The sequence below is a fragment of the Diceros bicornis genome, chromosome 9, assembly GCF_020826845.1.
Source record: "Diceros bicornis minor isolate mBicDic1 chromosome 9, mDicBic1.mat.cur, whole genome shotgun sequence".
In the NCBI taxonomy this organism is placed as follows: Eukaryota; Metazoa; Chordata; class Mammalia; order Perissodactyla; family Rhinocerotidae; genus Diceros; species Diceros bicornis.
Window position 1 is genome coordinate 27,973,357 of NC_080748.1, and position 23,868 is coordinate 27,997,224.

Genomic DNA, 23,868 nt, shown 5'->3' on the forward strand with positions numbered 1-23,868 from the left:
TGATTTCTCAACTTGCTGATTGAAGACATACCAGCAATTGAAGAATCTGCCAATATTCCTTTACTTTGATTCTGTTAGTTATTTTGAATTCATGTTTTTAAAGTTTTTGTTAAATATTGAATACATACAACATATTGAAGAGTTAACAAAAACGAATGATTTTGGGTCTCTCTCCTTTTTCTTTTTGTCCCATCTCTAGTAGAAAGCTTAATGAACAGTGAAATGATAAAAGAAGCAGAAAGAAGGGCCTAGATAATCAGGCCCTGATTTATGAATGTGGCACTAAATATACGGCCACAAGGAATCCTAAAACTGCTCTAAGAGTTGTTACTCAAGAGCCTCACTAACTTCTCTATACTTTATGACCAGTAAAACTTGTGTCTAACAGTAACTGAGCTCTACCGCAGATCGGATGAAGACCACTTTACTTCTGAGACAAATACAACCCAAGCAATCAGGGCCCGCTTATGAACTAAGCATGTAACTCACCAGTTCGATATGCCAATAACCTGGCCTGAACCATGCAGTGCCTTGCAATTTCTTGTGGCAAACTTTGATTGCGAATGTCATTAATCTGTTCAGTACTGCCACAATAAAATCCGTAGTGTTTAAAGTTGGGCACACTGGAAGCTACTGTGGCCAAAAGTAGGACAAGGTCTTTCATGTTTTGCCTTAGATTGCTAAAGTATGGATTTTCACATAGGTTCTCCAAACCTATAGTCATCAGTATTTGCTTATGCATTTCTTCATTTGAAACCAAAAAGAACACTTCATATTCTTTTATTCTTTCTTGTTTACATTCAGAATAAAAGTCAACGTTAGCATCCGGCAATGTTTTTCTAATTTTTTGAATAAAGTCACATTTGTAAGAAGTCTCCTCTACAAACTGCACCATATAACACACCAAAGGCTGCAGTAACACACACACATGGGCTCGACTGTTTGACTTCAATCTTTCCACTGCTTTAGCATCTAACTTTGCATCTTCAGAACTAGAAGCCTCAGTAAGCAAACTTATTTCTGGATCAGCAGGCCAATATGAAATTCGGTTAACTCCAGCTGAAATACAAAATATGAAAGGTAGTTATGAGATACATGCTGAAATTAAGGGTTTTCTTAATAAATTCACCATATCAATTGCAGTAGATTCAGAGGTTCCTAAATAATAAATGTCTATTACCAAGTCACCTATAAATGCAGCCCCAGGGTTGGCAAACTATGGCCCACAGGCCAGATCCAGCCCATTGCCTGTTTTATACAACTTGCAGGTTCAAGAATGGATTTTAGTTTTAAATAGTTGGAAAAAATCAAAAGAATATTTTGTGACATATGAAAATTACATGAAATTCAAATTACAGTGTCCATAAATAAAGTTTCATCGGAACACAGACACACCCATTCATTGACATAGTTTCTGGCTGCTCTTGCAATACAACGGAGTAGCTGGGTTCACAGCTGAGTAGCTGTACAGACACTATATGGCCTGCAAAGCCTAAAATACTTACTATCTGGCCCTTTAGGGGAAAAGTTTGCTGACCCCAACAAAGCCCATGGAGGGTATCTGAGGAATCACTGGCTTTGCTGTGTGGTCCCAAAGCCCAGTGCTGGGACTATATACCAGAGTCCTCCAAACAATCAAATGGCTCCTTTTTGAAATATCATAGCTAACTGATATTGTCTAGAGTTTTGTATCTGAAATAAACTATTCATCCATGCATTAAAAATGTACCTGTACTCTGAATTCTTCCTCCAGGAAGCTATTCTAAGAAAATATTCTAAATAGAGACAAAAAAACTCCACTCATGCATATATTTAGTGTAGCATTGTTTAAAACAGTAAAAACTGAAATGGCCAAAATAGGGGAACAGTTAAACACATTACGGACCTCCTCATAATAAAATATTATATAGTCATCCAAAATGTCCACAAAGAATTTATAATATGAAGGCAGTGGGGGGAGGAGAGAAGCAATATTAATTTTTTTAAGTCCATAAAATTAAAGACAAAACAACAAAGCAGAAGGAACATTTTTCAATCAACATGACACAGGATAGGTTAATCTTTAATATACAGAGATTTTAATTCATTAAGAGTACATATGAAATGTCAAGAACAATAAGGCCTCAAGAGAGACAAAAAAATAAACAGACAATTTACAAAAGAGAAAACAAAACTGGATAACAAACATATGAAAAAAATATTTTAATTTGTATTTGAGATTGAACAATGAGATATTTTATACAGAGTTAAGCACCCAAATGTACATCTATTAATTAGTATTTTACAACAAAGAGACTCCTGTGCATGAGTATCTCATGTAATTTCACCTAGGGAAAATGTTTGTGCCCAGAAGTGAATACACAGATGGCCCATAGTGTTCTACATTCAAAGTAACAGATGAACTAAAAAGTCTGAGGTGAACAAACGCACATTTCTATCTACTCCCTGCTACTTCTGACTCTTACTGGGGCTTGGAATGTAAAGCAAGTTTGAAGGCCTCAAAGCTAATATCAGAATGTCTCCTCCGGCTGCATTTTACCGTCTCTCGGTTGGAGTTTTCACAATACATTTCCTAACCAGCAATGATGGTCAATCTTTCATCTAAGCATCCTGGTTGCTTCCAGTAATCCTGATCCAAAGAGAAGAGTGGATGACTAATCTTTGAACGAATGTTCATGTACCAGTGGCAAATGCTACAGCAGAGGTTCTCAAATTTTTTGGTCTCAGACCCTGTTACACTCTTAAAAATTAATGAGGACCTCAAAGAGCTTTTGTTTATGTGGGATTTATCTACTGATATTAACTGTATTAGAAAATTAAAACATATTTTCCAAAACAAGAACAAAATCTAGTTGAAAAGCACAGCACTGTTTTAGGTTTTTACAAATCTCTTTATTATCTGGCTTAATAGAAGACAGCTGGATTCTCAAGTCTGCTTCTGCTTTCAATCTGCTGCAATAGTCTGTTTTCATTGAAGTATATGAAACGTATCCGGCCTCACACAGATATGCAGTTGAAAAAGGACTTTTTTTTTTTTTTTTTTTGGTGAAGATTAGCCCTGAGTTAACATCTGTTGCCAATCCTCCTCTTTTTGCTGAGGAAGACTGAACCCTGGGCTAACATCTGTGCCCATCTTCCTATACTTTATATGGGACGCCGCCACAGCATGGGTTGATAAGCAGTGCATAGGTCTGTGCCTGGGATCGGAACCTTCGAACCTCAGGCCGCTGAAGCAGAGCCCGCAAACTTAACCACTACGCCACCGGGCCAGCACCGAAAAAGGAGTATTTTAACAGCCATTTCAGACAATTATGAATATTCTTCTTTGATACTACATAAAAATTTGACAAGGGAAAGTTTCTTAAAGGTTAGTTACAATGTGGAATCTGAAACCATATTAAACTTTCTGTACTGTTATGTTAAAATCCATTGGTCTATCTTGCACTTAGAATGGCTCTTTTACTGATACATGGTTTTGTAGCATTGTGCATTGGTCATCTGGAAAACACTGGTTTACTGATTTTACAGTATGAAAAAAAATCCATTCAGTAATATGACCACCAATATCATCAGAAGAGTCTTTAAGTGTTGGGAAGCTGTAAGCTCATGATGGTGGATACAAATTTTTCAAAATTCTAATTTTCACTTGAAGGCTCAAATTTTATCATTGGCAACAAGTACTGTCAGTTGTTTTCCTGGAAGTGACAGGTTCACTTCATTCATTTTTGAGAAAATGTCTGCCAAATAGCCAAATCTAAATAATTACAGTTTGTCAGTTCATGATGTTCCATAAAAAACAGTAGATAATTCAGTTGTAATTCAATTACATGAGTGGTTTTCCTTAAGATAACCTTCATACTTAGGTTTGTAGCAAAAGTGCTTTACGTCCACCTCCTATTTTCCACATAGAATATTAAAAAGATGTGAACTCAAGGTTGGGATTTAACAAAATTAATAACTTTTACTGTTTCATCAAGGACATTCTTACATGAAACTCTTTTTTTTAACTCCAAGTACATGGCCATGAAGAAGACAATGACTACTACTGCCTTGATATATACTAGGGCTACAGTTGTTTTACTCACCACTGTTTTGGTATTATTAGTGTAAATGTAGCATTATTATGAAAACAGTTTTGACCTCCTGGACCATCAAGAGTTCATAGACCACACTTTGAGAACCACTGTGCTTTAGAAATGTTTGCTTTGTAACTGAGCTAACAGTAATTTTAACTAAAGTAACTCAGCTATAGCATGGGGTTAAACCATGCCCCTTCCCAAGATATAATATACAAGCCTCATCTAACGTAGCAATGTTCTTTATACATGGGTCTAACACTGACATCAAAGCATTTCCATTGTATGTCCTTCCTGATTTTCCACACTTCATTACCTCTCTTGCCAGGTTTAAACATCTTAACACAAAGTCATCAAGCAGTGGTGAGTTAGTTGCACTCCCCTATTTTTCTCTCTAAATCTTGGCTCTGAGCCTATTAAGAGTGCTTTCAGCATAGTCAACTCAGCACAAAACCCAACTATCTTAATCCATTCTTCTCCCTTGACTCTAGAAGAGATCAGTCAACAAACGTTTTGGTTCTTCACATTCTTTCCTTTCTATATCAATGCCACCATCTGAACCCTATCTTATACTCTGCCTAACGCAACAGTCTACTAATTGAGTTCTGAACCTCATCTTTCCATGCTCCAATTCAATAACAAAAAAATAATAATAATTTTAATCATTTTATGTCCTGCTCAAAAATCTTCAATGGCTCTATATTGTCTATAATAAGAATTATAGGTCAATTAACACAAGTCATAAAATGAATATTCAATCTACTTAGTTAATTGAAAAAAGAAGGAAAAAATGCCACCACCACTATCATATCTATCTTCTCTATCTGTAACTGCAGGGGAGGGACTACAGAATCTAACAACTATTACAGACACCTACTTGCGTGAAACACTTGTTGCAGGCCAGGAGGCTCTAGCCACATGACCATCTCTTCTGGAAGTCATTCCGCTTGTAGCTCAAGGGCACTGCCTTCACCACCAAAACGATCATTACTCTTAAGACTTTGATGTAAATAAAAACAGCTCTTCCTCAAAACAAGTTAAGAAACTCTGTTCCATAAGATAAAGCCCAAAGGCCATACAGTTTTTCAAAGGTCTCCACTAACGCCCAACCTATCATTATAATCCATCTGCCACTATTCTCTCCAAGAATAATTCTGCATTTCAAACACTGACCATCAGAATCTTGCTTCTCACAACTTGATGACACCCCACGTGCTGTCCCTCTGACCAGGAAAGTGTTCCTCCTCCTATACATCTGACCCATCAAGATCCAGCTTAAGCCCTAGCCTTTCCTAACATGCCAACCTGCAAGGATCACCATTCCTCCTCTGAGCTCATGTTACATTATTTGTTATTTTTGGCCCCTGAAATAACACCTTCATGGAAAAGATTAAGAACTATACTAACCTTTTTTTCCAGAAGCTCTCTGAACCCTATCCTTTTGGGTTTTTAAGGAGGCTTCACTACATACATATAATTGACTAAATTATTGGCCATTGGTAACTGAACTCAAACTTCAGCCCCTCTCTCCTCCCCAGAGGTCTAGCGGGTGAGGCTAAAAGTCCCAACCCTCTAATTACCAGGTTGTTCCCCTGGCAACCAGGTCCCACCCCTAGGGGTTTTCCAAAAGTCACCTCATTAACATAAACTCAGGTGTGGTTGAAAGGGGCTTGTTATGAATAACAAAAGACACCTTTATCACTCAGGAAATTCCAAGGGTTTTACTTGCTGTGTGCCAGGAATGGGATGAAGACCAAATACGTAATTCATATTATGAATCACAATACCACAATGCCTAAGTAAAAGATGATAAATAAATGAATAAGGAATCCTATCCTATGCAAGCAATAGGATATCTTGGGGTATATGAGGAAGCATTTGATTTAAAACTAATTCGGCCTGACCTTGTTTTTCCAAAAGGGCCTGACGTGGCCTGTTGAGCGTGCATTGTACATCTGCTTTAAATATTTACTATGTCCCCAAGACAAGAAGGATGCCCCTAAAGATAGGGATGTAACCTCCCCCATATTGGCATTTCCTTTAGGAATCCTAAACTAAAAATCCCTAAACTAAGGATTAATTGCTGACCTGCTGTGCTCACCTTGTGACCACTGACCTGCTGTGTTCACTGATCGGCTGTGCCAGCAAAGCAATCGCGTGACTATTGTAAAAGGGACATTCCTATCATATGTGATGTATGCATTTTTGTTCCAAGATGGTATATAACCACTCTGTAGACCTCACTTCTTTGGTGTCCTTCCTTCCTTGGGGAAGGAAGGCCCCAGGCTGTACTCCTCAGATCTGGCTCATAATAAACTCACCCCAATTTTGATTTATAGATTGACTCTGGATTATTTGCGCCAACATTTCTAGCCATAGTCACGGCAGGATTTCAAAGAAACCCACTGGAGACCACCTGGAATCTACACCAAACTGGCATTTGGTACCAACAGGGGCCCACTGAGCCCTCCGGGATCACTGCATTCTTCAGGTGACCCTGGTGAGTTCTCCTGAAACCCAGACCTCCTTACTTTAAGTCGATGGTCCAGAGATTATATGAGTTGTTTCAAACCTTAAGACTAGGTGTCTTAAGGGGGTACTGGTACATACCCTAGGTAAGAGGAACCTAGCGGGGGATTTCCTAAGAAAGAAAAACCTAGGGGGAATTTCCTAGGCCAGGGGAGCCTAGGAGGAACTTTGGAGTGAAGGGGGTAGGCTGACCTTTTTTGTTTTTTTTTTCTGAGGAAGATTAGCCCTGAGCTAACATCCATTGCCAATCCCCCTCTTTTTGCTGAGGAAGATTGGTCCTGGGCTAACATCTATGCCCACCTTCCTCTACTTTATATGGGACGTTGCCACAGCATGGCTTGACAAGCGGTGTGTTGGTCTGTGCCTGGGATCTGAACCTGCAAACCCTGGGCCACCAAAGCAGAGCGCATGAACGTAACCACTATGCCACTGGGCCAGCCCCGAGGCTGACCTTTTTAATTTCACTTTAAATTGAAAAGATTTGCATTTATAAAGTCTGAACAAACTGCTTGATAGAGAAATGAGAGTCTGAACTTGTTCAGCTCTGAAGAGAAGGGACACCAGCTCCACCCAGCCGAAAAGTGTTCTTAGGTGACTGAGAACCTCGTGGGAATGTCAGAGGATCAATCCTTGCGACAAGTAGCAGTCTTGTAGGGAACTCCACTATCGTTGACGTTAATTAATTAAAGGCTCGTCCAGGGAAGCACATGCAAGGGTTGGTTGCCCACGTGCTCCAAGCCCACGTGCTCCAAGCCCCCGTGCTAGTTTTAGACTGCTGGCGGGAGAAACCAAGGCACAGAAGAGAGTGTTTACGACTTTTCATTAGGAAGTAACACTCACAAGCAGCACATTTCCAACCCATCACACTGTCCCTGGAAATTGTTCAGACTTTATAGTAAAACTAAACTAAAAGAAGAACGGCATCAGTTCCTGAGTGGGCAGCCTCCCCCTGGAACTCCAGCTGGCTTCATGCTGAAACTTGCAAGTGCTTAACAAAATCCGAAAATGGCTGGCAAGATAACCTGGGAAAATTTAAAATTACAGTGGCCACTATGGGGCCCCTTTTTAAGAGCCAGGTAATAGAGAAATTTTTAAAGAACTGAGCTCGCCACCTTCCGGCATAATTGCTCAAACTAAAGGTTCCGGAAGCTGCAAATATTTACAAAGAACAGCAAAAAAAAAAAATCTACCAAACTTGTTTCATGTCCTGGGGCTTGGCTTAATAATCATCAGGTTGGAGGTCCCAAAATACGGTCAGACAAAAATGCGGTTACACCCCTTCTGCAGTCAGAGATGGTCAGACAGAAATGTGGGTTGCACTCCGTTCACAGCTAAGGGTCCTAGCCAACTGCCGCCAGCCTCAGGGGAATTACACTGGCCGACAGAAGGGACACTCCGATTAGATAAGATCATTTAAGAAGTGCACTTAAAAGCAAAGACTTCAAAATCCCAAAAATAAACTTATTGAAAGTCTTTTGTTGCAAAAAGCTAATAAAAATTAACTTATAAAAGGTATCTAAAGGAAAATATATTAGGCCATGGCTTTACAGACACCCCCGTAATCTACTCCCAGAGTTAATGAGACTCTGAGAAATTTCTGGGAAACAGCTAGGCTAAAGATTACTGGAACTGTTCAGTACTGCCAGGTAGTTACTGTTGGTCCCGGCTGAAACCTGACAGGGTATTTAAAAGAATTTAGCAACTTACAATGAGAAATTCGGCCAAACTGGAAGCTGATATTCAGAGCCTGATAGGAATTTTCTTTCCAGGCCTTCTTCCCTAAGTTAAAATAAAACTAAGCACTCGGAGGGAAAGAAGCAAATTAGGGATGATGTAGTTGGACAGGCAGATCAACCTATAATGTGATTTAAGTTACAACAAAAATTTCTGAACAATCAAGACCAACTATCCTTAAAAAAAAAATCCTTGTCAGACTGGAAAAGCAGCTCCAGAGGCAGCTCAGATTCCACCCAGTTCCTTTATCTCAGAAGAGATTATCACCTCACCTCTCTGGGAACGGTTATCTAGCCCGTTACTAATTCCTAGGACTGAAAGGAAAAAAAGGGAAAAGGGCAAGGAAAACAGCCATAAGAACACCCTTGCCCAAATTCTAGCATCTTGAGTGTCTTCTCCACAAATATTAGGAAAAAAAAAGAAAGAAAAAAAGGTTTTTCCACCTGAGTGTGTTTCAGTTCCTATTTCTGATACCCGATTTCAACTGACCAATGCAAATATCTCCAAACCAGGATGAGAAGACAGCATCTGTTGTAGACAGCTCTCCCAAGACTCCAGACCTGGCCTGTATTCCCAACCTTATATGTCCTTATTTAAACCTGTGTAATGCTTAAACTATATACCTGTTTTATAATTGTTCCATTTAAGGTTTTCAGAATACTGTCATACTTGAAGAAAGTGACTGATTTGGAACAGGCTGGTCTTGGAGGCCAGGCATTTATCGGGTGGCTTCTAATGGAACTCAGTGGTTATGTGGAACAAACCTCTGGTCTTGGCTACTGCCTGGATGGCTAAAACACTGCACCCTGAGCTTCCCTCGGATGTAGGGAAGGATTCACCCTGAGCTAACATCTGTTGCCAATCTCCCTCTCCTTAAGGCCAGATGGGCTCATTCAGTGTTCCATTGGTATGGCCACTTGGCGGCTATATTTGTTCCTTCCTTGGGGCTAGAAGATGCTATTATCACATACAGAACCCCTGACTAAATTTACTCAGCAAGCCCTCAATGATAGTCAAGAAGGAACAGCCTTATTAAATACCAGAATATCTTTAATGAAAAAGGCTGTCCTTCAAAATAGAATGGCCTTAGATATTTGAACTGCTTCCCAAGGTGGTAGGTCTACAATCATTCAAAGTGAACGCTGTGTTTTTATAGGTGACGAATCTTCCAATGTGTCATCTCTGCTAAAGCACATAAAAAAGCAGGTGAATGTCTTAAGAGATCCTACACTCAGTCTTGATTTGTTTCATTGGCTCCCTTCAGGTACCAGTTCCCTTTTTCGATCCAGATTGCAATTCCTATTTCTATTACTTCTTGGAATTCTTGTATTAGTCATAATATTCAAACGAATTACTTTTTCTTTACTCAGTGTTGTAAGACTGGCATGCAAGATAGAGTAACGATTGCTCAGCGACTGGAGATGGTCGATTGATCTTACAACTCTGGACAAATTTCCTTTTCTGATAAAGACTATGTCTAAGAACTCATTTTTAAAATTGATCTTTTCAAATATTGAATTGTCATCGTTACTGTACCCGTTCTATAACCGTAAACAATGTGAGCATAAGGAGTCCTGTAAAAGCAAATGTACAATGTTTGTGCAACAACCTAAAATTAGTTGAAAAATCTATGAAATGCTTCCTCTGTTAATATATATACCTCTATGCTTGTCCACTATATCTGACTATTTCCCTCCAGTGTGGACAATTGGGCAAATAAATGAGATAAAAGCCTGGCACCAAGGGACATAATGGACCCAGGGCAGGCAACAACCACTCTGGCGCTGAGGGACAATATTTTGATCATCAATGCTTTCTTTTTTTTTTTTATAATTTTATTTATTTATTTTTTTTCCCCAAAGCCCCAGTAGATAGCTGTATGTCATAGCTGCACGTCCTTCCAGTTGCTGTATGTGGGACGTGGCCTCAGCATGGCCGGAGAAGCAGTGCGTGGGTGCGCACCTGGGATCCGAACCCGGGCCACCAGCAGCGGAGCATGTGCACCTAACCACTAAGCCACGGGGCTGGCCCTCATCTTTCTATCGAAAGATTATAGATCAAAAGGGGGAAAACGATAAATAAATGACAAGCAACAGGACATACTGGAGTATACAAGGAAGCCATTTGGTTTAAAACTAATTTGGCCTGACCTTGTTTTTCCAAAAGGGCCTGATGTGGCCTGTTGAGCATGCATTGTACGTCTACTTTAAATATTTATTATGTCCCCAAGACAAGAATGATGCCCCTAAAGATAGGGATGCAACCTCCCCCATATTGGCATTTCCTTTAGGAATCCTAAACTAAAAATCCCTAAACTAAGGATTAATTACTGACCTACTATGTTCACCTTGTGACCACCAACCTGCTGTGTTCACCGATCTGCTGTGCCAGCAAAGCAATCTCCTGACTACTATAAAAGGGACATTCCTAACATATGTGATGTATGCTCTTTGTTCCAAGATGGTATATAACCACTCTGTACACCCCACTTCTTTGGTGTCCTTCCTTCCTTGGGGAAGGAAGGCCCCATGTTAGTCCTCAGATCTGGCTCATAATAAACTCACCCCAATTTTGATTCATAGATTGATTACGGATTATTTGCATTGACAAAGATATATAATATTTTTTAAATGGGAGAATGGTCTGCATATTTACCTGGATGCAAAACAGAATCATAAGCACAAAGAGGTTTAGTGAGCACCCTGGAGTGACAGAGATGGACAGCTATATATTGATAATTTGTGCACCTCCTTCCAAAGTGTACAGTAGTCACTGGGAGATAGCTGCCCAGCCAGGAACTACAGTTCCACCAATGGATGTGAAGAGAAATGATGTATGTAACTTCCAGGCCAGGGTTTTTTTTTTTTTTTTTTTTTGGTGAGGAAGATTGGCCCTGAGCTAACATTTGTTGCCAATCTTCCTCTTTTTGCTGAGGAAGATTAGCTCTGAGCTAACATCCATGACCATCTTCTTCTATTTTTTTTTTGTATGTGGGACGTCACCACAGCATGGCTTGACAAGTGGTGCATTGGTCCATGCCTAGGATTCGAACCTGCAAACCCCAGGCCAAATTAGTTTTAAACCAAGCAGAGAATGCAAACTTAACCACTACGCCACTGGGCCGGCCCCCAGGCCAGGGGTTTTAAGAAGCAGGTATGCCTTCTCCACTCTCTTTCTCAGTCAGCCTCTGGATGCAGAGGACTCAAGGCCCTAGGGGATGACAGTAGCAATAAGACAGAAGATGCCTAGGCCCATGAATCAACAAGATGTCTGCTGTTCAGCAACACCTACATTGTACTATCACATGGGTGATAAATGTCTAGTATACCAAGCCACTGAAATTTTGATGTTTAGCTGTTATAGCAGCTAGCATTGGTCCACTAATACACTGAGGATCACTAGTTAGTGACAGAGCTGAGACTGGAATCAATGTTTTCTGACTCTTCTTACAGTGTATCAAACTGCCTTCAGATATATATTTATATTTCTAAATTATCTCTTTCGTATTTAAGCAATTTGTTCCCACTGGTTGTTCTCAGATAAATGCTACTAATCCCCAACAAAGCCTTATCTGCACTTACCATTTACAATCATTTTCAAACAAGCAGAACATGGTTTTCTGGAAAAATACAGATCACAGTTTTTCAGCCTTGACCCATGTTTTATAAGAGCAATTTTCCCAGCATGTAAATCTTCACTAGAACAGTGGAGACCAACAATTTTCATGTTTTTCACCACCACAAGACCAGTTTTCTTCACCTATATTAAGATACAAAATAATAATTTATTAGTTATAACATCTAATGATCATATCATGAATTATATTTGATTTATTAATAAAATAAAAGTTTTGTTTAATTCTTTATCTGAACAGTTTGAACAAAAGCACATTTCTCAGGTCCAAAAAAATTTCTGTAAGTTTAATGTTGACTTTATACCAGAAATCTTCTAAATCCAGACTTTCTTAACCAAACAATTAAGCATTTAATTATCATTAATTTGTCCTAGTGAAAAATGAATACATTTTAACTTAGTTAACCTAGTAAAGGGCAAGAACCAAGATGACTTGACTTGTTTCTTATAGCATCTATTTTGTATTAAGCTTCTAGATGGTAATAAGAAAAAATATGGAAAACTGTGATTTTACACATGGATAAGTAAAGCCCAGAGGGTTTACATGACATTCTGAAAGACCCACAGATGGTAAAAGCAGAACTAAAGCAGAGGTCATCTTAAATTTTAAAATATTTTAAATATTGACTAAAATAAAGATAATTCTCAACCTCTTGCTAACAACTGGCTCTACCAATTTTTAGCACGACAATCTAGACTAATGTGGTTAGGTCCCATGTCCTACAAATATACAGATTATTTATAATAAAAAAATGTTTTAAAATGCATATTCAAGCTCCAAAGAAAGGAAGACATACCCTCAGGAGTTAGAAACGAAAAGAGAACTCAAAGCAGGAGCAGTAAGCTGGAGCCACCTCGGCAGTATCCCACCCACAGGAGGGGACTGGGCTGACTGCTTTAAGCGCTGGAGGCTGGGCACTGGCAGGAGTTGCTACTTGAAACCTAAAGTGCCCTAACTTTTACAGATACTAATCAAAAAAAGCTAGTGTAGCAATATCAGATAAAACAGACTGAGGTAAAAATCAGTTCTACACAAGGCACAAAATAGTCTACGCTGTTTTCACAGCCAAAGACTCTGAAGTAAGGAATGTAAACCTGATCCTTGGGCTCCTAAGGGATTGTTAAAATACGAGGGGAACTCCGGCTGAGAACAGGGTATCCATTATCCCCTATGCCCTTTCAAAGGGATTTTACTCTACAGTTATCCCCAAAAGAACATATTTGAAATCACTGTAAAGATCAGACCAAAGCTATATTCACTAAAATAGTCAAGATTCAGTTTCAGTTATGAGTATAAATGTTTGAAACTATGGATAATGATATTTTGTGAAATGCTTAAAAAGAAGGAATAGAGGAGATTTTATAGAATTCCCTTTCTGAGTTAACCAAGCATCTCCTAAACATTAAGAACATTTAAAAGGAATACAAAACTCTTTCCTTTACAAAATATATACCCAAAAATATATCTAAAATATGAAAGATCTACCTATATTGGCTTTTAAAAAAAGCTTTAAATTTACCTTGAATTTGTGAACCTTTGCCCCTCCCCACCCCCAAATTTCTTAGAGTTTTAGGTTCCTCAAATACAAAGTATATGTTAGTATCTACTTCTGAATACTTCCAGCAAGTTTTTTAAAAAGAAATTATCACTTTAGAAAAGAACTGATGAGGCCTTGTCAAAAGATCTTAGCACGCTAAAGCTCACTTTATTAAACTGAATAAACTGTGACCAATGAAAATGGCTGCAATTCAATGATATCAGCTTTAGATTTTCTAAATAGTTAAGCAGACAAAAATAAAGCCAGAAAAATTGACCACAAAAGACTTTTTAAAAAATTCTTCCTAATAAATGAGAAGCATACTCATCAATTTATTTTTTATTAGAACAACCTTTTAGGCCAAGTTTATCACTTTTTGTCTAGAGTCCTTTTCACCTCAGAAAACATCTTTTTTTTCATTTTGTTTTTAGCGAAGGCCAAAATATGAAGTTTGAGACAAGGATTTTTCCATCCCAAACTTAAAACAAAACAAAGCCAATAAAAGCCTAAGTTGCATTCCATTTCAGCACTTCCCCTTACTACAACTCCCAGAGACGGAATCTTTTCAGTGAATCACTGCTCTGGAGCCTGATTTTGCTTCCCTTCACTAACATCCTGGCAAGTAGCCTACGTAATCCTAGTCACAGATAGGCAAAAGAGAACAGTCTGTTTTGTATATGAACTAGTATATTTACTTAAACGGTGATTCACTACTTTTTTCCCTTTGTCTTTCTTATAATTAAAAACATCTAAATATTCTGAGACAAATTATTGTTATATTCTTGTTGGGCATTTTAGAAACTCACTCTCAGAACTAACCAGGAAATGTACAGGAATTATATCAGAATCATGAAGATAACTTTTATCAAAAGATACATGTTTTGTCTTCCACACCCAATGAATCGGAATCTCTGGAAAATTCAAAACATTAAAATAATAAGAAAATACTATGCAAAATTAAAAAGAACATGGTTCATCTTGTCAAGTCTGGGCTTTGATTTTAACCTACTTACAAGCTAGTTAAGTTAGCCTTTTCATAGACACTGGCAGAAGACATGAAACTCCTAGCTCAGAAACAAAGGACTTGATCATTCACAGCACAGCAGGCAGTATGAGCATCACGTTTGCGATGGTTCCTTTGCCTACAAATCCCCTGGGGTTCATGCAGATGGGTCCACATGGATTTCTGGACGTGAAGTGGGTTGTGTTATGGGAGAGAAACACTGAGCTTGGTGATTCTGTTGCTTTATCGCAAACAGTAAGCAAACCTGCTTTGTCTCAGAGGGAGACGTTACCTCAACCCTCAAGGTTGCTTGCTGCAAACACAAACTCTGAGAAATGGCCTAGGTAAAGAACAGTTAGGCCCTTGCATTCTTTAAACCAGCAAGGTGTGTTGGAGTTCAAGAGAACCACAGAAGTGTGTTTCTCAACACATCTATAAGAACTAATGTGAGAAGGTGTCAAGAGTTAAATTTGAAAATTTTAAAAAAGCAAGATGTAGGAGCATATTATAGAATAATCTCGTCTGTTCTTTTTTTTTTTTAGAGAGACATGAATAGTCTTGTAAATGCACAGATAATTTTTAGAAGAGTATATAAGAAACTCCCTTGTAAGTGGGAAGAGGGGACCTGCGGATAACAGGGACTTTTATTCTACTTTATACCATTCCTTCTGCTTTGTTATTATGAGCATATATGTCTTTTTAAAAAATTGTAAAAATTCACCAGTTTTTTGTCAGTAGATACTCTGGCCATCTCTTCATTATCTCCTACAGGTCCATGCTTTCCCTCTTCCTTTTCCTAATGGAAAGCAGATTAACGGAAACAAAAGATTAGTACATAGGACATATGATTAATTCAATATTTCCTATTTAAAGGCTGGTTTCCTTGGCTTTGGATCATTCTTTTTTTTTTTTTTTTTGCTGAGGAAGATTCACCCTGAGCTATCATCTGTCACCAATCTTCCTCTTTTTTTTTTTTTTGGTGAGGAAGATCAGCCCTGAGCTAACATCCATGCCAATCCTCTTTTTGCTGAGGAAGATTGGCCCTGGGCTAACATCTGTGCCCATCTTCCTCTACTTTATATGGGACGCTGCCACAGCATGGGTTGACAAGTGGTGCGTCTGTGCGCGCCCGCGATCCAAACCCGGGCTGCCAGCAGCGGAGTGCGTGCAGTTAACCGCTACACCATGGGGCCAGCCTCTTCTTTTTTTTTTTTTTTTTTTTTTAATGTGAGCTGCCGCCACAGCATGGCCATTAACAAACAAGTGGTGTGGTTCTGCACCCAGGAATCGAGCCTGGGCCGCCAAAGCGGAGCGTGCCGAACTTTTAAGCACTAGGCCAGAGGGGCTGGCCCTCTGCATTGACTTCCCGCTTCATTCAGGTTCAAGTTCAGACTACTTAACCTAGCAAATAAGACCTTTAGGATCTGGCCCTTGCATACTTCTCCAAAATACAGAAGGACTGGAAATTGTGGCCAGAAAATAAAATTCTGTAGTTTAAGATTCCAGGGCCAGCCCTGTGGCTTGGCGGTTAAGTGCATGCACTCCGCTGCTGGTGGCCCGGGGTTCGGATCCCGGGCGCGTACCGACGTATCGCTTCTCTGGCCATGCTGAAGCCACGTCTCACATACAGCAACTGGAAGGATGTGCAACTATGACATACAACTATCTACTGGGGCTTTGGGGGGAAAAATAAATAAATAAATAAAATTAAAAAAAAAAAAAAAAAGATCCCAGAGTTAGGGCAGTTTTGAGCAATGGAAAAGTCCAGAGTGTGGCCATGGCTAAGAAGGACTAAAGGGGAAAAGAGGTAAACTAACTGGCATTGGGAAGATAAGGAACTACGTAGCAAAAGTATGAAATAAGGATTGTGGCAAGCAGAATAACGGTCCCCCAAAGACCTCCCTGTCCTAATCCCTGGAGCCTACAACTACGTTATATTATGCTACATGGCAAGGTTGCAGACGGAATTCAGCCTGCTAATCATCAACCTTGAGACAGAGAGATCGTCCTGGATTATCTGGGTGGGCCGATGTAATCACAAGCGTTCTCGTGTGAAAGAGGGAGGCAGGAGAGTCAGTGGCACTGTGATGCAACATGAGAAAGACCTGGTCCACCACTGCTGGCTTTGAAGATGGAGGAAGGGGTTTACGAGCCAAGGAATCGCCCACACTTCCAGCCTCTAGAAACTGGAAAAGACAAGGGAACAGATTCTCCTCTAGAGCTTCCAGAAGGAACAAAGACCTGCTGACACTTTGATTTTAGCCCTGTGAGACCCATTTCAGACTTCTAACCTCAAGAACTATAAGATAACAAATTTGTGTTGTTTTAGGCCACCAGCTTTGTGGAAATTTGTTACAGCAGCAATAGGACGTCAGTATACAGATGTCCATAAGTCTCCTTTAAAAGTAAAACTTGAAGTAGAAAGTTTTGAGCCAGGGGTGCAACTCCTTCATTCATTTATTTATTTTCATAAGAGATTTATTCTTCGTTTATTAATTCAACAAACATTTATTGAGCCCTTGCTCTGTGCCAGCCATAAACCTAGTTGCTCAGGATGCAGCCCTTACAGAGATAATGATTTATGAACACAAGAAAGTGACTATGGAGTGAGTAGATAATTAAGACAGGGTGATATACCAGACTTCTGTGAGCTCCAAAGTAGGTGGGATGTGTAATAAATAGGAGAAATTGTGAAAGTGGGAACGGCAAACTTGGTGAATATTTGACCTCTCAGTCTTATGAAACAAATGCTGGATGCTAGAAAAGGAGTAACTTCTAAGAAGTTTACAAGAAAAGCCAGGCCCTGGGAACGAGGTTTCTGTTCAAGCAGAACAGGAAATAGAGGAAGTGGTGATGTTGGTAGTGAAATGATGGGGGTGTGGATGATAGTAGTGGTGATGGTGATAATAACAACAGTACCTAACATCACTGAGTGTTTACTATGTACCAGGTCCTAAACTACCTCAGTTAATCCACGCAATTTTACAAAGTAGCTACTGTTACTCCCATTTTACAAATGAAGAAGTCATAGCTGAAAGAGATTAAATAACTCGACCATGGTCACACACCTAATAAATGGGTAAGCAAGGATCTGAGACCCAAATCCACTATCTTCACCATTATGCTACATTGCTTCTGTTCTGGAAAAGTAGCGAGGTCTTTTAGCATGAAAATAAGGTACCCGAGGACACAATGGGAAGATTTGGGAGAGAGGGACAATATGTGATGTGTAGAGAAATATGAGGGAACAATGCAGTTATTCTAATTCTTATACTAAAGTAACATTCAGGCAATTTAGATAAGTCTTACTTAACTAAAATTAAAAACTATGAACAAGTAGGAGAGAGAACTACTTTTAAATGACAGCCATTTTCAATAGTACTTGATTTCTATTCTAAAACTTTTAATTAATTGTTTTTTTCCCAGAAGTCTCATGAACAATTGCTTTTTCTCCCACTCATTTATCTAGTTTTAGACTGGATTCTTACAAATTCTTACTCTTTATACTCAATGTATATCTTGCTGAACAAACCTCAAGGAGCACCCATACATTGTAAATATTTGACAACATAGAAAACTCAGATATCAGTTATACTTAGAAGTGGTTTTAAGTTAATAATACACTAAGGCTGGTAAAAATTACAGACAATTTAAAAATTCAGACAATATTGGAATTTAAAATGTAAATTTCAATTATAGGGGAATAGACACGGTACACTGATACAATGGACTGTTATGCAGTCATTAAAATGATAATCACAAACACATATAGTACATAGTATGTGCCAGGTACTATCTAAGAGCTTTACAAATATTACTCATTCGTCATAAAAGCCCCATGTCGTATGTACTAGTAATATTCCATTTTACAGATGAGGAAGTTGACAGGCAAAGTAACTTCCCCAAGGTTTCATAACTAGTAAGAGGTGGAGCCAGGATTTGAACCTAGGCAGGCGAACTACAAAAACCACTGGCTACTTTTAAACCATTAGACTAAGTTGGTGCCCCAATGTTTATAATAGTATTACAGTACAAGTATTTTCCTATGTTAAGTGAAAAAGGTGAGATCCAGAATTAAATGATCTCAAATGAGTAAAGGAAATACAGAAAAAAGATTGAAAAACAGCACAGAAATGTCAGCAGCCTCCAGGTGGTGGAATTATGAGGAATTTTTTTTCTTTCTGTTCATTTTATAAATAATAAACATATATTACTTTGGCAACACGTAAAGATATTTTATTTTTAAAAAGGTTGGTAAAGTGTCAAAAGCAATGTTCCCAATACAATTACACATCAAATCGCATCTTAGAGTTTCTGTGACTGACTTTGCATAGCAAAAGCAGAATAAAGAATTTAAGTGAAACAAACTTATTACTTTAGCTTCAAGAACATTTTTCTTCTCTTAAAGGAAAAAAGATCTTACTCTACTCTATGAACATCAATGTGCAATTAGTACTAGAATTATTTATTTAATTTAATGTGCCTGTCTGTCAAAAAAGAACTTAATTTCAGCACAGGATGTATTATAGACATATATATCCTTATATATAAGATTGATATAAGAATTAAAATGAGATAAAATCTTGACATTTAAAAGGCTGCTTCAAAATTAGTACTCAATCTAACAAGATCAGCTTTTTAAATGCGCTTTTAAAAAGTCCTAAATCTCTAAACCTCTGCTTCTAATCTGTCTCTTCAAGACAAATTTTATCTGCAAAACAAAACAAAACAAAAAACCCCAACAGCTTGAAAATCTTCTTTCATAAAAATAATACTAAGCTATTATTAACAAGCAGAAAGAATAAAGGACTTCAAAACCATGAAGGAAATGAAGAGCCTTCTCAAAGCCATTAATAATGTGTGGAGCCAGGGTGGGGGTTGGGTAGTGGTTGAGAAACAGGGAATAAAAATGAATAACATTTTTAATAATGTTTTACTATTTGTAAAATATTTCACATAGGAATTGGAGAAAACTACTCCAAAAGATAGCACTTTATCATGAAAAGTGAATTTCTTATGTATACACAGACCTTATACCCTTCACAAAAATTAACTCAAAATGGATCAGAGACCTAAATGTAAAATGCAAAACTATAAAACTCCTGGAAGATAACAAAAGAGTAAACCTAGATGACCTTGGGTATGGGGATGACTTTTTAGATACAACACCAAAGGCATAATCCATGAAGGAAATCAATGATAAGCTGGACTTCATTAAAATTAAAAACTGCTCTGTGAAAAACAGTGTCAAGAGAATGAGAAGACAAGCCACAGACCAGGAGAAAATATTTGCAAAAGACACATCTAATAAAAAGACTGTTATCCAAAATATACAAAGAACTTTTAAAACTCAACACTAAGAAAACAAACAACCTGACTAAAATATGCGCCAAAGACCTTAAGAGACACCTCACCAAAGAACATATACAGATGGCAAATAAGCATATGAAAGGATGCTCCACATCATATGTCATCAGGGAAATGCAAATTAAAACAATGAGATATCATTACACACCTATTAGAATGGCCAAAATCCAGAACACTGACACCAAGTGCTGGCGAGGATGTGGAGCAACAGGAAGTCTCATTCATTGCTGGTGGGGATGCAAAATGGTACAGTCGCTTTGGAAGACGGTTTGGCAGTTTCTTACAAAACTAAACATACCCTTACATACAATCCAGCAATTACATTCCTTGGTATTTACCCAAAGGAGTTAAAAACTTATGTCCACACAAAAACCTGCACACAGATGTTTATAGCAGCTTCATTCATAATTGCCATAACTTGGAAGCAACCAAGATGTCCTTCAGTAGGTGAATGGATAAATTGTGGTACATCCAGACAATGAAATCTTATTTAGCTCTAAAAAGAAATGAGCCATCAAGCCATAAAAGGACATGGAGAAACCTTAAATGCATATTGCTAAGTGAAAGAAGCCAATCTGAAAAGGCTACATATTGTATGATTCCAACTATATGACGTTCTGGGAAAGGCAAAACTACAGGGACAGTAAAAAAAAAAAAAATCACTGGTTGCCAAGGGTGGGGGAGGGAAGAATAAGTGGAGCACAGAGAATTTTTAGGGCAACGAAAACACTCTGTATGATACAATAATGATGGATACATGTCATTATACATTTGTCCAAACCCACAAAATGTACAACACCAAGAATGAACTATGCATAATGCAAACCAGAGACTTTGGGTGATCATGATGTGTCAATATAGGTTCATCAATTGCAACAAATGTACCACTCTGGGGGGATGTGGATAATAGGGGAGGCTATTCAGGTGTGGGGGCAGGGGGTATACAGGAAATCCGTGTACTTTTCCCTCAATTTTGCTGTGAACCTAAAAATGCTCTAAAAAAATTGTCTTAATTACAAAAAAATGAATTCCCTAATTCCCTGTTAAAATTCTTCAATGCAATCTCAATACTTAGAAGATAAAATCTAAACTCCCTTGCAAGGCATACAACGTTTTTTATGATCTGATTTCTGTATACCTTTCCAAGCTCATAGTCAGTTTCTTCCTTCCACCCAACTTCACCCTCCAACATGAGGACCACAAGTTCTCTCACTCCTCCAAGATTTTCCAATATGGAGTCCCTTGGCTTGACAAATACCTACTTATTCTTCATATCTCAGTGCAAAAGCAGCCTCCCCTGTGAATCATTCCTTCCCACACTTCCCCACGTAGAGCCTAGCTCTTAGTTTTCAGTCTTGGTAGTACCTCTGCTTATACTTTATACTTGCCTCTACCATCTAACTGTATCTTAATTGTTTAAATGTCTAGTTTTTCGTCCCCAATAGAAACTTAAGGACTACATCTTTTCTTTGTATCTCCAGTACCATACACACAACCTCATCCACAGTAAAGAAGGCATCAAAAATGGAAAAGAAAAAAAGGATAGTTATGAATGACCTCATAAGAATACTGTGGGAATTTAAGGATTTACAAAAAGTCTTTCTGTGGAAAACCTAAAGCAACCTCCCAGCAACATTATCAGAAAGTTGGAAACTTCAATAAGCATATGCAGAATATAATTACTATTTTGTAAGAGGGAAAAAAACACAACAACCTTGTGCTTAAAAAAAGATTGAAGGAAAGTAGCAAAATGTTAAAAGCGATATTGTTAGGGGCCGGCCCAGTGCTGTAGTGGTTAAGTTTGAGTGCCCCGCTTCAGTGGCCCGGGGTTCACGGGTTCAGATCCCGGGCGTGGACGTACATGCCGCTCGTCAAGCCATGCTGTGGCGGCATCTCATGTACAAAATAGAGGAAGACCGGCACAGATGTTAGCTCAGGGACTGTCTTCCTCAAGCAAAAAAGGAGGAAGATTGGCAACAGATGTTAGCTTAGGGCCAATCTTCCTCACCAAAAAAGAAAAAAAAAGTGATGTTGTTAGAATGGTGAGAAGCCATGGGTAATTTTTCCCTCTTTTTCTTCTGTTTTCAAAATCATCTTAAATACTTAACTTAACCTAATACTATTTTCCATAATACGACGTTGGCCCCCTAAAAATTAATGGCAACACTCTAAACTTCCACGTCTACTAAACCAAAATGGTGGGAACCTAGCGCCATGCATGGAGGAAACCTAACTCCAAGCATGATGGAAAATAATGAGAATGTAGCACCTTGCTGCCCCAAGAGTAGGAGAAAAAAAGATGCAGAATGTACACACTTCCAATACACTTTTATGATTATTCTTACTACACATTCCTAATCTGTTTTGATCATCTCTTTTGAGATTCAAAAAAGAGACTACTTACACAGAAAAAAATCAATTAACACCCAGAGATTACCTATTCTAATAGTAGATGCTAAGAGCTATACCAAGTAAAATACGACATGGTCTCTACCTTCAATCAATTTAGTTTGCTGGGAGAGGGAAAAACCACTCAGATAAAATACTAACAGTATACAACTGAGCTATAAATTATGTGGTATAGACAATAATCTAATTGGCCAAACATATAATAACATGTAAATACCATTAATATCTGATAAACATGGCACAGTCTGAGAGGGTAACTATTCTATTTTTGAACTGGAAAGAGGAGATATTAAAGCTATGAATTACAAGTATCACACTAAACCATAAAGGTAGTTTGAAAATTTTAAGGCTTGTTAAGTTTGCTTTTAAGCATGATAGAAACTGGGGCAATAAAATCAAATTTTAGACCATTGCTTTTCTAACAGGAAAAACTATCTAAGGAATCACATTATACCTGAGATTTTTGTCTTTGGTCTTCTGCTGGAAACAGCTCCATCCAGAGACTGAGCAGAGTGAAAAGGTTGACTTTAGAAAGTCTTGGTGTTTGACCTACAAAAGAAAGGGCAAACACTTTAAAATTTTACTAATGATGAAAATAAGAACTAAACTCAATGCCACTTGAGTACTGCAGACTTAGCTCAGCTGTTTTAGCAGGAGGCAGAGACAAAGGATTAAAGGGCAAGAGAATCTAAGCGCTTTCTTAGCAGGAGACTGGTTTCAAGCTCCTTGCGGGCGACCCCCTCTGGCACTTTCCCAAGTTGGGCGCTCTTTCATCTGGCAGAAAAAAACAGTACGACTGATATACGTAACTATGGGAACAATCCAAAGGAAGTTATGAAAAGTCCTTGCATCTTATGTCATCGTGGAGCAAGCTTTTCTTTGGACTGTGATGAGGCGTTGCCACAAAGGCAGTGGTTACAACACATACTAAAACTGCGGTGACCTTTGAGTGTAAAGCAGTTGAAATACAGGAAATCCTAGCGTGCGGTTAATTTTGAAATCAAGGCAAAAACACGGTTTGAGAAATTTTCAGGCTCGTCGATCCCCGATCCCCGTCGATCCCAGATCTTGCTCTTGAGAGGAAAAGTAAAGTGGGGCAGTGAAAGCGACTTCAAAAGCCGATGCAGCCGGGTCGAGGGGGTCCCAGTGACAGAGGCGGGGACGCGCCCAGGGCGGGGATGAGACACCCAGGAGCAGAAGCGCCGGCGAAGAGGGGCAGGCACGGAACCCGGAGTCAAACGGCGGGCGACGCACAGGGCAGAGCGAAAGGCTGCAGTGGCGGGAGCAGGCTGAGGGGCACTCACCGGTCATGCTGCCAGTCTGGGTGCTCACTGACCGCCTGGCCCCCGCGCTCTCCAGATTTTGCATCTGCTCTGCTTCTTTCATCCCAACCCCAGCGGCCTCTGCTGCCCAGAAAACCCTCGCTGTAAGGCATGATCTTGGCCCCAGCACCTCCCCTTCTCGCCTCCTCCCACCGACTGTAGGGCAGCTGCCAACTCGGCGCAGCCAACTGACGTAGGAGCCCAGTCGCCACTTCCGGGCGCCTTGTGTGACGTCATAGCGAGGCGTGGACGCGATG

The 23,868-nt window shown here is 39.1% G+C and overlaps 1 protein-coding gene across 3 annotated transcripts in view; it reads right to left on the reverse strand.

Moving 5' to 3' along the window:
• Positions 1-23,773, reverse strand: part of CDADC1 (cytidine and dCMP deaminase domain containing 1) — an 83,009-nt gene extending 59,236 nt beyond the window's left edge. Inside the window, exons 1-5 of one of the 3 annotated variants that reach the window (XM_058548142.1) lie at positions 23,594-23,772; positions 22,744-22,838; positions 15,235-15,309; positions 11,921-12,098; positions 490-1,059 (exon numbers count right to left, since the gene is read on the reverse strand). In XM_058548142.1, the coding sequence (XP_058404125.1) occupies positions 490-1,059; positions 11,921-12,098; positions 15,235-15,309; positions 22,744-22,838; positions 23,594-23,675 (1,000 nt within the window). In that variant the 5' untranslated portion in view covers positions 23,676-23,772. Of the gene's footprint in view, positions 1-489; positions 1,060-11,920; positions 12,099-14,523; positions 15,203-15,234; positions 15,310-22,743; positions 22,839-23,593 lie in introns of those variants that run through there. The other 2 variants (XM_058548141.1, XM_058548143.1) reach the window with 2 other exon arrangements.
• Between the last annotated feature and the right edge of the window lie 95 nt (positions 23,774-23,868).